This window comes from Lolium rigidum, chromosome 7, assembly GCF_022539505.1.
Source record: "Lolium rigidum isolate FL_2022 chromosome 7, APGP_CSIRO_Lrig_0.1, whole genome shotgun sequence".
Lineage (NCBI taxonomy): Eukaryota > Viridiplantae > Streptophyta > Magnoliopsida > Poales > Poaceae > Lolium > Lolium rigidum.
In genome coordinates, this window is record NC_061514.1 from 349,117,912 (window position 1) to 349,131,416 (window position 13,505).

Below are 13,505 nucleotides of genomic sequence, written 5' to 3' on the forward strand. Positions count from 1 at the left end.
TTTAAATCTTGAAAATGCTCTGAAAAGTCAAACTAAGCAAAGTTTGGTCAAAATTTTAGAAGTAACTATCAAAATCTATGATATTCTATAAATATAAGTATGAAAATATACTTCATGATGTATTGAATGATATTAATTTTGTACCCCCTCTATCTCAGTTTATTAGTCATGCCTATGTCTTCAGTTTGATCTATATAATATAAATTATAAACACACAAATTATACCATTAGAAAGTATAAAAAGTAAAGTTTCTAATAGTATATTTTCGGTAATATATCTTATGTTAAGTTTATCAAATTAACAACCTAGGGATACGCATAGGACTAGTAACTGAAACGGAGGGACTATTTTACATGTTAATGATTTTTTGTTGGCGGTTTAATTTAGGGTAACAACAAATTGGGCAAGCCGTTTTAGGCTACAAAATATTTCTTATTCACGTAATTGCCTAATTGGCTCATTTTATTTTGTCTGGACACTCAGCAATAAATCTGGACTAGTCCAGGCCGTGCACAACAGGAAGCCCTAATAGATTCGTATTTCACGGACGCCATTGTTTGTGCCATAGGTCTGGTACGATAGTTTCGATTGTTAATCATCTTCCCGGCTTTCCGCCGTGGTTACGCATCGAGCGAACTATGTCGACGCCTTTCCCGGAGCGGGATCCATGCCCAGACCGCATCCTCGACGATCTGGGCGGGGCCTTCGCCATGGGCGCCCTGGGCGGCTCCATCTTCCACTTCACCAAGGGCACCTACAACTCGCCCAACGGCGCGCGGCTCGCCGGCGGCATGCAGGCCCTGCGCATGAACGCGCCGCGGATCGGCGGGGCCTTCGCCGTCTGGGGCGGCCTCTTCTCCGTCTTCAACTGCACGGCGGTTTTCGTGCGCCAGAAGGAGGACCCATGGAACTCCGTCATCGCCGGCGCCGCCACTCACGGCTCGCTCAACCTGCGCAGGGGACTCGGAGCCGCTGCTCGCTCCGCGGTGTTTGGCGGCTGTCTCCTCGCGCTCATCGAGGGTGTCGGCATCGTGCTCAACCACGTCGTCGACGAATCCGCACCGGCACAACCGCCCGTCGACGACCCCAACTTGGCCGCCGCCGCCACTGCGGCCGGAGGAGGCGGCTTCAAAGCCTCCAATGACTTCTAGTGACCGCCCATGTCCCCTGTGGAGGTCGCAGGATCCATCTTCGACGAGAAAGTGGAGGAGGCGAGGAAGCACAATGGCAATGGTGTCGAGTTGGAGAGCCTTCACACCCGTCCGATACGGATGGTCCGCGTACACGTGAGAAAACGAGAGGTGTTTTTTACTTTTTGTCTAATTCTATTTCCGTCCCAATCTTTATTTGTATTATATACGTACAATACAGATGAATGTTTATTTAGGAGTATTTTTTATATAGGATACAGAAAGTATGTCCATCCTCGGACATTCACTCGTAGAAAAACGGATATCAGTTCCGGTCGGTAACGGCCTTTCCACTGCGTCAGGTACCCAGTTTGCCGGCACAAAAAAGTGCCGGCAAAGGCACCAAAAGTGCCGGCAAAGGTTTTTCAAGGCACAAAAAAAAGTGTTGTGTTTATTCTAGTCGAGGTAGGTCTTTGCCGGCACTTTTCGAGAAATGCCACCGTATGTAAATTAAGGCACACGTACTGGTGCCAGTAATAACTATTTCAGGCAGATCAGTTTGTACCTGTTAAGAGTTTTGCCGGCACTTTTTGTCTGTGCCGTGGAAGGTTTTTGCCGGCACTTTTTGGAGATGCCGCAGAATCTTTTTCTGGCACAAGCTAGTGACGCCGCGGAAACTTTTTGCCGGCACTTTTCTAAAGATGCCACAAAATCTCTTTAGCGGCACTTTTCTAAAAAAATGCCGTCCAAACCTTTTGCCGGCAAATTACTTTTTTAGGCTTTTACTAGCAGAAGTGCCCGTACGTTGCACTGGGACTTCGGGAGAGAGGAAATCTGAAATTTACGGGTACAATGTAAATCCTTGTTGGAACAACACGACATACAAATAAAAATTATCCCAGTTAGTAGGCACTTCATGTACTTCAAAATAAGAAAAATTGTTTGCGAACCAACACCGAAGAAATCTAAGACAACTTTTATCTCTTCTATGCACAAAAAACATATCAGATAACCGACCCGAGTGGGAGAAGAAATAAACTAAGGATATGGTTCAAAGTCGGAAATTCAATTCGGCTCCCGGGTGCATATGCTCCCTCTATCAAAAAATTATATTTCGAAATGTCGAAAAATTTTGACAAAAAATTCTACATGTACATCTCCATAATATATGTATGTTCGTCAAGTTTCGCGAGGAACCAATATGTTTTGTGATCTGTGTAAAAAGAGAAATTTATCTCCTGAAAAGCCTTATTTTCAGCATTGAATTTTGTCTTTTTTACACACGTCACACGACAAGTCGGATTTTTATGAAACAACTTTGTGAGCGCGTAGCACGTGAAGATGTACGTTCGAATTTTCCGTTTCAATTTTTTGAAATTTCAAAATATATGTAACATGCATTTCAAAATAAAGGGAGCATATGCTCCCATGTGCCAAAACACCATTCCCGTTCAAAGTAAGTTAATATAAACGTGAGAAGTAAAGAACCTCAAAATTACAGAAAATGGAAGAATGAGAACGTAAATTTTTTCGTGAGGGTCCTCTCGAGTTGAGGTGACTATCAGATAACCGACCCGAGTGGGAGAAGAAATAAACTAAGGATATGGTTCAAAGTAAGTTAATATAAACGTGAGAAGTAAAGAACCTCAAAATTACAGAAAATGGAAGAATGAGAACGTAAATTTTTTCGTGAGGGTCCTCTCGAGTTGAGGTGACTTCTCGTGTGTGGACGAACTGTTTCTTACCCAAATACTGCAAACCCTCGTGGGATATGCCAGCCACCGTGCGGTGGTTCGGTGGCCTTTTCATCCTCAGCCGCGCTTTTGCTTTGGATTTTTCCTCTTTTTTCGGGTACTGTAGAGGTATGCAATCCCATTTCATATCATCGAATTCGGCCCAGCCTGCCATTTATAATTCATCACCCATGCAAGCAATCTCCGTTCCTTTCTTTGTCCCAATATTGGCCCAGCCAGCCATGAGCCATGCAAGCAATCTCCGTTCCTTTCTTTCTCCCAATATTGGCCCAGCCAGCCATCAGCTCATGGGGAATTCAGCTTGTTTGATCACCGAGGCGGACCGAGGGGGCTAGTTGAGTCCTATCAACTTGCAAACATACATGAGCTGGTCGTATATAAGCTGGTGGTTCTCGATTTAAGGGAGCGAGGTGGTACTATTATAAAATTTCAATGCGTCCTCTACAGGGCTGGAAACCCACACCGGAAATTTGTTTTTTTGAGACCACCGGAAACTATTTACATTAATTTTTGGCTGATTCCATAAAGCCCAGCGCACTGTACTTGTAGCCTGGCTCGTGGCCTATATAAGATAATGGCCCAGCAGCGTAGCATACCACAGGCTGGAGATGACCACCGATTCCGCGATTCGCTTTTCTAATTGGAGATTCAGTCACGAACGAAACGGTACGGTGGCATCTTGCTGCATTATGCGATTTGGTGGGAGGGTAAAACAGTCCAAAAAAAAATCGTTGACGAAAATTTTGGCAGAAACCAACGGACCAAACCACGGAAACGCTTCTCCCTTTATTATTAGGTATAGAACTAGCAAAAGTGCCCGTGCGTTGCACCGGGTTTATTTCAAATTAAACCACCTACAATAATTTTTTATTGAATTAGAATCATGCTTATTTCAAATTGAACCACGTACAATTGTTCTGTTTACGAACTAAAATGATCATATATAAGTAAATCGTTGCACATATATTTATAAATTAAAATGAAACATTATGGTTTGTTTTATTGTAGTATTGAGAAATTCGTAGAACAATTGTAGTAGTAACACTTGATCAAAGCCATGTTCCTAAATCAAAGAAAGTTGCATTAATCCATGTTCTTCCAAATAAATGATGTAAATTTAATGGATTAAAAGAAAAACTTGGTCGTATAACAGAAGAAACTATTGGGTCTTTTTTTTATAATCAATACCACATATATTCATAGCATTAATAAGTAGTACATTGTAGAGATACATGAGCTATCTTTAGCGATTACAAACTAATTAAGTCTTAAAAGCAAGCAAATTTTCTTCTTCCATGGTATAATTTTGTACTTTTCTAAACGCAGCTAAAGATAAATACAGATATTGGGTCTTGGTACCACACAAAATAGTCCTATTTCGCTCCAATAATATCATTTTCTTGCAATCTAAGGAAAAAAAAAGTACGGTACAAGCTCTTGCTGAACTTAAGCATATGCATAAACAAAAACAAAAAACGACAATAAGTGTCTCCATGTAACTGAATCAAAAATATCTATCTACTTTTAATAACAAGCTGCGTATATGCCAATCTAAAATTAAAATCTATTTTTCATCCGGCCATGGGTGTACGACCTTTGGAGATGCGTGTTAGACTTGCACGGTTGCTTCTTGATTGCTCTCATAAGTACATATGAAGTTACGAATACACATGTACAAACATGCGACTGTGTATCCACGCCTTAGGACACCGTGGTGCTTTGGGTTCTTGTTTACCGGGAGATGTTGCGTCCGCTTTCGCTGAGCTAATTAATTTACTACGTCAACATGTCTTCCTGAGAGACATTATTTAGAAGCAATATGGTGACCGGTGTGTCAAGACTTGTATCCTCTGAAACGCAAGAAGGTGACGTGTAGGATCACCCAGCTTTTGACGGAGAAGCAGATCGAGTACTTCCTCTTGCTCTTCCTATCCCTGATGTACTCGGATCATCTTGGACACCAGTCACACCACCACAATCCTCGAACGCTCCCTCGGTTCGTCTGAGGCGTAGAGCAGCTCTACTATTTCGTCATCGGCTTGTACACCTTACGTCCTCCGGCGAACGGCTCGGCCCGAAGGTTTTTGTCGACGACACTACTATATACTATGTATAATACCTAACACCAAGCAACAAAAAACCACCGGTCTCGGCTAATACTTGATCGAAGTATAGCCTCGTCTGTCGATCAGGGACAACATGGAGATTGGAGAAAATTTTGGACGGGCTGCAGATCCAATGGGGGCTGGGTTAAAGCTGAAGGAGCGCCCGGCCGTTTCCAATCTCGCGTGAGCCAGTGACCGAAGACGACAGTCGGCACGATGCTCCCGTGGTCTGCTTCTTTTCCCTCCCGCTCGTAACCCTCCTCCTCCTATAAGCAGCCGCATCGTGGCCCTCCGTGATGAGCCGGCCGCCATGGGCTGCGAGAGCATTACCATGTGCAGGGATGCGGTGGGTTAGCTAGCTCTCCGTCGACCGATCGGCTGATCCCCGTCTCATTGCGACGGCCCGAGCGGATCAAGGACGTATGACGGATTCCGCGGGATTGTGATGTGCCGGTAAGATCTAGTCGAAGCTCCGTGGCGTCCGAACACGGAGACGGCATCCAGCCACGCGGGAGTCTACCGCCAGCGCCAGTAGCATGACTGCGTCATCTTCCCCTAGCGATGCAGCGCTAGATCATGCCGGCCGTATAGCTATTCGAATCAGGCCGACGATGCCCTCGATCCGCGCGCGGGACCTGTTCGGCTTCCCGATCATGACGGCCAGGCTTCGTTAGATCGTTATTTATAGATGAATCACGGGGAGTCAAAACAGGCAGGGACTCTATGTTTGAACGGGTGACCTCCTCCAGTACGTGGCCAGATCCGATAGATCGTATCTGTGTCCTACCTCTGGGTCTCGTCGGTGCCCTCTAGGAGTCTACCATACACGATACACCTGTTTCCATCTGAGACCTGGCTGGGCCGCGCAAAGCCGAAACGAACGGACGAAGGCCCATGACAAAGCGGGAGAAGACAGAGGTTGCCTGTTTTCATACGCCGAATCGTTTTTTAATATGCGGTGGCATATTGCAGTATTATGCGATTTGGTGGGAGGGCAAAACGGTCCAGAAAAAAGCGTTGACGAAACTTTTTGGCAGAAATCTTAGAATTCTAGTGCCGCTGATTATTTTCTTAGGCATTTTTTAATGATGCTATGGAATCTATTAAGAACTGCCATTGATTATTTTTTGCATGCATCTTTTAAAACTTCCAGGAAATTCAAAACAACTGACATAGGCATCCCAAATGGGCCTGCCGAATATAGTACCCGGGGTTTATTGAAGGCCCACTACCCGAAGAATAAGAAGATTCGGAAGCCCAAGAAGTGTTAAAGGAAAAGATAAGAGTTGTAATAGGAAGTGTTATTTGTAATCTGGCGGGATGAGTTAGAAACCGTCCCGGACTCTGTAACTTGTACAAAATGAAACCCTCGGCTCCACCTCTTATATAAAGGGGGGGTCGAGGGACGAAGGAATCATCGAATCATTGTCTGCAAACCCTAGTTTTCATATTCGTCGAGTACTTTTCGGCTGAAACCTTCGAGATCTACTTGCCCTCTACTTCTAATTAAACCCTAGCCTACAATCCATAGGCATTGATAAGTTAATCCCTTGTCAATTGGCGCCGTCTGTGGGAATTAGAGGCGTAAGGATCCGATCTCGATGGCACGTTCAAGATCTTCGACATCGTCAACCGGAAGCAACACCATGGATCGAGGTAAACGGATCGCTGCTGGTCTTGTTGATTTTGTTCCTCACCCACCCTCCCGTTTGGATGCATATGCGTATCCGGCGGAGCCCTTGGAGATGACGTTCGGAAGGTTCCACTTTCGCATCGAGAAGGAAGGATCGTATCGTGTCGAAATTCCGATTTCGTCGGGATCGTCGGCGGTCGATTCTCGATTTTTCAAGCTATGCATCGTCAACCGAGTCGAAGAAGAAACTTCGGCAACACGTTACGTCAGCATCGAGCAAGAGAGAAACTCGCCAAGACCTTCGACAACGCATCGTTTGAGTCATCCGCGGACTCATATATAAGCGATGGCTCAAGCGATGTCGACAGTTACGACTTCATCGACAAATCTCTCACAGTGGGCAAGGTCTTCATCAATCTCAACAATGATGTCACCGAACCCAACATAGATCTAAGTACAAAGTATCATCAGATTTATGCTATCGAAAATCAAGAGGAAACATCAGAGGCTTTCGACGAGTTGGGAAATCCTTTTGTCGATCCCTCAGATCTAAGGAGAGATATGGGCACTAAATATGTCGGGCCCACACCACGCGTCAGAATCCAACTTCCACGAGCAGCCTGGGATAGAGCGGCAAAAGCAATAGATGGTTCGAGAACCAATGACGACAACAGCTACAGCTCAAGAACCGCAAGCTTACCAATATATGCTCGCACGAACCGCCCGAGAAATAGAAAAACAGAACATCTGAGTTGAACGAGAGAAAGGAGGCGGCTTCGCATCCGGCAGGAGAAGGGCAGATCTAAGTGGACAATCTAGAGTTTCGGGTGATAGCCACAGGGAGGCTCGGAACAGAGGAAGATCAAGGTTACAACACATACCCGAAGCAGAAAGAGAGTTCTTGGTTCAAAACCTCGACATGTCTTTTATGTCGATAGATACAAGAGGAAATATTATCCCTAAGACACCAGAAGCTGGGTATATGGCGACACAAGCTTACATCCTTGCATCCAGGCCACCTCCAGGAGATCCAAGGGAAACATTATACAACATGGCATTGGCAGGGGTTGGAGCTATGGGGACAGCGTTCGTAGCAACGCCTCCCGAAGGAGCGGCAAGGCAAAATAGTCCACGACCTGCGGCAGCAACGGCGGCGGTTCTCGAAGGACCAAGTGGAGCAAGAGACACAGGAGTACAAGCAAGGGTCGATAGAGCAAGGCAAAGCGAAGGGATCATCGGCAGTCCCCGGAGCTTAATGACGAGGATATGTGCGGTCTACCGTGCTTCACGAGAAGAGTCCGAAAAACTCGAGTCCCTTCAGGATTCAAGTTACCCGATCACTTCAAAAAGTTCGACGGCCTGCAAGATCCGGAGGACTGGCTAATTGATTACCTCGAGACGGTGAAGCTAACCGGAGGAACTAGAGCAACAGCCATGCAAAGTATTCAGGTGCACTTAAGTGGAGCCGCACGATCTTGGATCAAAAAACTTCCGCCAGGATCCATCGACAGCTGGGAAAGTTTCGAGGACGTATTCGTCAAGAACTTCAGGTCCACATGCAAGAAGCCCGCGTCGTTAGAAGAGCTGAGGGCGTGTCGACAAAAGCCAGATGAATCAATGAGAAAATATATCCAAAGGTGGAACATCATAAAAAACTCGGCAGAAAATATATCTGACGAGAGAGCAATAGATGCGTTTGTCGCGAGGAATCGAGCGCGGAGATTTTGTCGAGGACTTGGGAAGGACCAATCCAAAAACAGTATCCGCGTTGATGGAGATAGCAAATAGATGGGCAGACGGAGAAGACGCTGTCCACAATAAACGACACAGGTCGCCGGAGGAGGACCGTGGTCGAAATTATCAATCGAGGCGACGATTTCCTCGGCAGATGTCGAACTACGACGCTCCAGGGCAAATTTCGGCTGGATTCCGAGCCGGCGCAGGAGGAAATAATAGAGATGATTATCAGAGAAGCAATGAACAGAGAAGCGACAATAGAGACGACTCCCGCAATAGACAAAATAGTGGGCCGAGGTTTCCAAGACCTTTCGTGTCCCCCGAAGAAATGCTGAACGGACCGTGCCAAATGCACTTCTTCCTCGACAGCAACGGGAAAAGACAGTCAGGGCACCTGCAGAAAGACTGTCGAAATTTCCAAGCAATGTTCAGATGTGCAGAAAATGCTCACGCTCGAGCAGCACAGAGAAACCCTCGGGAGCCTAGGAGCGAAGTTCATCTACCGCCACCTCCCGCGATTACAGAGGACAATCGACACCGGCTCGGAATAGCGGCAGCACCGCACCACCACCCTATGTTGATCCTAACTCCAACGGAGCAGTGTCGATGATTCAGAAGGGAAGGCCATCCAATAGAGCTCAAAAAGTAATCTCACGACAGGTGTTCATGGCAGAGAAAATGCCTCCACCAACAGTTGAGTACCTTAATTGGTCAGGACAAGATATCGGCTTCACAATAGCAGACCATCCACAGCAAGTTCCTCGACCAGGGCAGTCAGCACTTATTCTACCGGCAGTTATCGCAGGATTTGATGTTTCTCGAGTATTCATAGACGGTGGCAGCAGCTTAAACCTTATGTATGCAGATACATTGAGGAAGATGAACATATCCTTAGCAAACCTGAAGCCAACAGACACAAGGTTCCACGGCATCACACCAGACAAACCAAGTTACCCATTGGGGAAGATCAACCTCGACGTTCAGTTTGGAACCCGAGAAAATTATAGAATCGAGAAGCTGGAGTTTGAAGTCGTAGATTTTCCATCGCAGTACCACGCTTTGTTGGGACGACCAGCATATGCTAGATTTATGGCAGTACCGCACTATACATACCTGTTATGGAGATTGCCTGGACCCAAGGGACCAATCACGGTCAGAGGGAGTTTCGCCTTAGCTGATAAATGCGACAAGGATTTCCATCGGTTATCAGAAACCTTCGGGATGCAAGCTGAATACTTGGCGTCGAAGAGGATGACTGATTACGACGTATCGCCGTACGTCGGAAGGCCAAACAAAGAATCAACTTTCAACACGAGAGAAAAATTCTAAGGAGGTGCAGATTCACCCGACGGATCCAAAAAAGACGACATCCATTGCAAACAACATGGATATCGCATAGGAAAGCGCGCTCGTCGAGTTCCTCCGTGAGAACTGGAAAATCTTCGCATGGTGTCCAGCTGACATGCCAGGAGTACCCAGGGAACTTGCCGAGCACCACCTAAACTTGGATCCAACAGCAAAACCAATCAGACAACCTTTGCGGCGTTTTTCGGAACCAAACCGCAAATCCATGCTATCAGAAATAAATCGACTAGAGGAAGCTGGTTTTATCAGAGAGATATCTAAGAAGCCACATGGGTAGCTAACCCAGTGATGGTGCCAAAGAAAAACACGACAGTCCTTCGCATGTGCGTCGACTTTACGTGTCTCAACAAACATTGCCCTAAGGATCACTTTCCCTCCCAAGGATCGATCAAATCATCGACTCCACGGCAGGTTGCGACCGTCTTTCCTTTTTGGATGCATACTCTGGTTATAACCAGATCAGATTAAAAGAAGATGATGAAGCCAAAACAGCGTTTATTACACCTTACGGCGTGTTTTGCTACAAGACAATGCCCTTTGGTCTAAAAAATGCGGGAGCAACATATCAGAGGATGATGCAGAAGTGTTTAGCAACACAGATCGGGAAAAACGTGCAAGTATACATTGATGATGTCGTCATAACGTCAAAAAAGGGGCAACGCTGATTGAAGATCTCAAAGAAACTTTTGACAACCTCGACAAATTCTCGCCTCAAGCCGAACCCGACGAAGTGTTCTTTTGGCGTCCCAGCAGGAGAACTTCGGGGTTTCTAGTTTCAGCAAGAGGGATTGAAGCAAATCCCGACAAAATACAAGCCATAGTAACAATGAGAAAGCCAACGAAGTTGAAAGAAATACAAGCAGCTAATCGGGCGAGTCGCAGCTTTGAGCAGATTCGTCGCCAGGTTAGGAGAAAAAGCGTTACCATTTTATGCGCTGATAAAACAAGGAGATAAATTCCAGTGGAACGATGAGGCCGATAGAGCTTTCGAGGATCTGAAGCGAAAAATCTCGACACCACCAATCCTGGTGGCTCCAAAGGAAAAGGAACCCCTCCTGTTGTATATTGCAGCCACACCTCAAGTGGTTAGCACGGTGTTAGTTGTTGAAAGAGAAGAAGAAGGGAAAATCCATGGAGTGCAGCGGCCAGTATACTTCGTGAGCGAAGTGTTGTCGCCCTCAAAACAAAGGTACCCTCAGTACCAAAAGCTGGCATATGGAGTGTTCACGACAGCACGAAAATTGCGCCACTATTTTTCGGCACACCCAATCATAGTGGTCAATGAAGCTCCCTTGTCAAATATACTCGAACAACCCGAAGCTACGGGTCGTGTCTCCCTTTGGGGAATAGAACTTCCCCTCGGGACATCACATACGAAAAAAGAAAAGCAATAAAATCGCAAATACTGCCGGACTTCATCGCAGAGTGGATGGAGTTGCAAAATACAGGACCTCCAGATTTATCGAGAACCTGGACTATGAACTTTGATGGGTCCAAGAGACTAGAAGGGGCTGGCGCAGGAGTAGTACTCATATCACCTGAAGGCGACAAGTTAAAATACATCCTTCGGATGACGTTCCCTAACGCATCTAACAATGAAGCAGAATATGAGGCTCTCATACACGGGATGAAGATGGCGAAAGCCTGCGGAGCAACTCGATTAAAAATCTTTGGCGATTCACAGTTGGTAGCTCAGCAAGTTATGAACCAGTGTGACGCAATCAATGATAGCATGATGGCATACAAGGAGGTGTACAATGAGCTCGAGAAGTTGTTCGATGGATGCGAAGTAAATCATATCAGTAGATTGAGCAACGACGAAGCCGACGTTCTTGCAAACATCGGTCGCAGAGTGCCTTGCAGTCCCACCAGGTGTATTTTGGGAAGAGATAACGAGAGAGATCCACCGAGTCGACAAAATCAAAAAAGAAGGAGAAGAAACCCTCGGGGGCTACCAAGGAGAAGCAAGAGGAGGAAGAAGAAGAGCAAGACCTGGTCATGGTAATACAGATACCGTGGATGCAGCCATACATATCATATATACTCAGGAAAGAAATACCCGACGATCCAGTCGAGGCAAGGCGAGTAATACGACGCTCCAAAGCTTTCACAGTGGTTAAGGGAGAATTATATAAGAGAAGTATCTCAGGCGTTTTGCAAAGGTGCGTCACACCTGAAGAAGGAAGAATAATTCTAAAGGATGTACACGAAGGAATATGTGGCCACCACGCAAGTAGTCGAGCTATCGCAGCCAAGGTTTTTCGGGCAGGATTCTACTCGGTTAACGACAATTGAGGACGCTAAGGACATAGTACGAACTTGCGACGCGTGTCAAAGGTTTGCCGCAAAACCTCACTCTCCAGACAGCAGAGCTAGCTCCAATACCTTTGTCGTGGCCCTTTGCACAATGGGGACTCGATATGGTGGGCAAGTTACACAAATCGTGGCCAGGAGGAAAGGAATACATGCTAGTAGTTGTCGACAAATTTACAAAGTGGATAGAAGCGAAGCCGATAAATTCACCAGACGGAGCATCTGCAGTAAAATTCATAAAGGGCCTCGTTTTCAGATTTGGAGTGCCCCACAGCATTGTCACAAACAACGGCAGCAACTTCACATCCAATGAATTCAAAGACTATTGCAAAGAGGTGGGTATCAAGCTGAACTTCGCGTCAGTTGCACATCCTCAAACCAATGGGCAAGTCGAGAAAGCCAATGGCATAATCTGCAATGGCATCAAGAAACGTCTGTTGGGACCTTTAGAAAAAGCTCGACATACCTGGCCTGAAGAATTACCAAGTGTGCTGTGGAGCATCCGAACAACACCAAATACGGCGACACAAGAAACCCCGTTCTTTCTAGTCCATGGTGCGGAAGCAGTACTTCCAATAGAAATAGAGCACGACTCCCCTAGAGTCACAGAATATGACGAGGAAGCGTCAAAGACAGCATTGGAAGACGATGTAGATGCACTCGACGAAGCTCGAGACGAAGTATTATCAAGGGTCACCAAATATCAACAGGACTTGAAAAATTATCACAATCGACGTTTGCGGCCAAGATCTTTTCAAGTGGGGGACTTAGTTCTTCGGCTCACGCAAAAAAGTCATGAAAAACTCGAGTCACCATGGCTTGGTCCCTATATCGTCACAGAAGTAATTGGAGGAGGAGCATACAGAATAAAGGACAAGAAGACAGGGGTGGAGGAGCAAAACCCCCGGAACGTGGCGCAACTCAGGCGGTTCTACGCCTAGAGCTAAAATATAGTCCTTGTAAAAACTTCAATGTACTGAAACGCCCACGAGTTTTCAGACGCACTCTTTTCCTTTTTCGGGCACCGAGTGGGGCCGGGAAAGGTTTTTAATGAGGCGGGCTCGTGGTGCTACAATATAATAAAGATAGTGGAGATATACTTCTTATTTTTCGACACGCTCGGGGGCTCAAACGCCCAAGTCTCAAAATACATACAATATAGATTCACTGAAATATTTCGCCTTGGTACATTAATACCTCGCCAAATATAAAAAATCGGGAGACAGCAATCATAAATATAGTGTACACATCAAAAAACATAAGTGCCTTGGTTTAAAAACCTCGCCATGCAAATATAGAACTTCGACATCAAAGATACTCAAAAATGGGTAATCTACCCATAAGGACGAACAAAGATGTCTTATTCCAGCAGAAAAAATAGATTTCAAGGAAGGAAAAATAGTGCAATCTTCGCCTAGTTAAGCTCGGGGGCTTCAACAACATAGAGGACCTCAGCAACATACAATG

At 45.9% G+C, this 13,505-nt stretch overlaps 1 protein-coding gene across 1 annotated transcript; it reads left to right on the forward strand.

Moving 5' to 3' along the window:
• The first annotated feature begins 666 nt into the window (after positions 1-666).
• Positions 667-1,152, forward strand: LOC124673602 (mitochondrial import inner membrane translocase subunit TIM17-2-like). Its single transcript, XM_047209651.1, has one exon. The coding sequence runs from the start codon at positions 712-714 to the stop codon at positions 1,150-1,152; it is 441 nt and encodes a 146-aa protein (XP_047065607.1). The 5' UTR covers positions 667-711.
• The last annotated feature ends 12,353 nt before the right edge of the window (positions 1,153-13,505 follow it).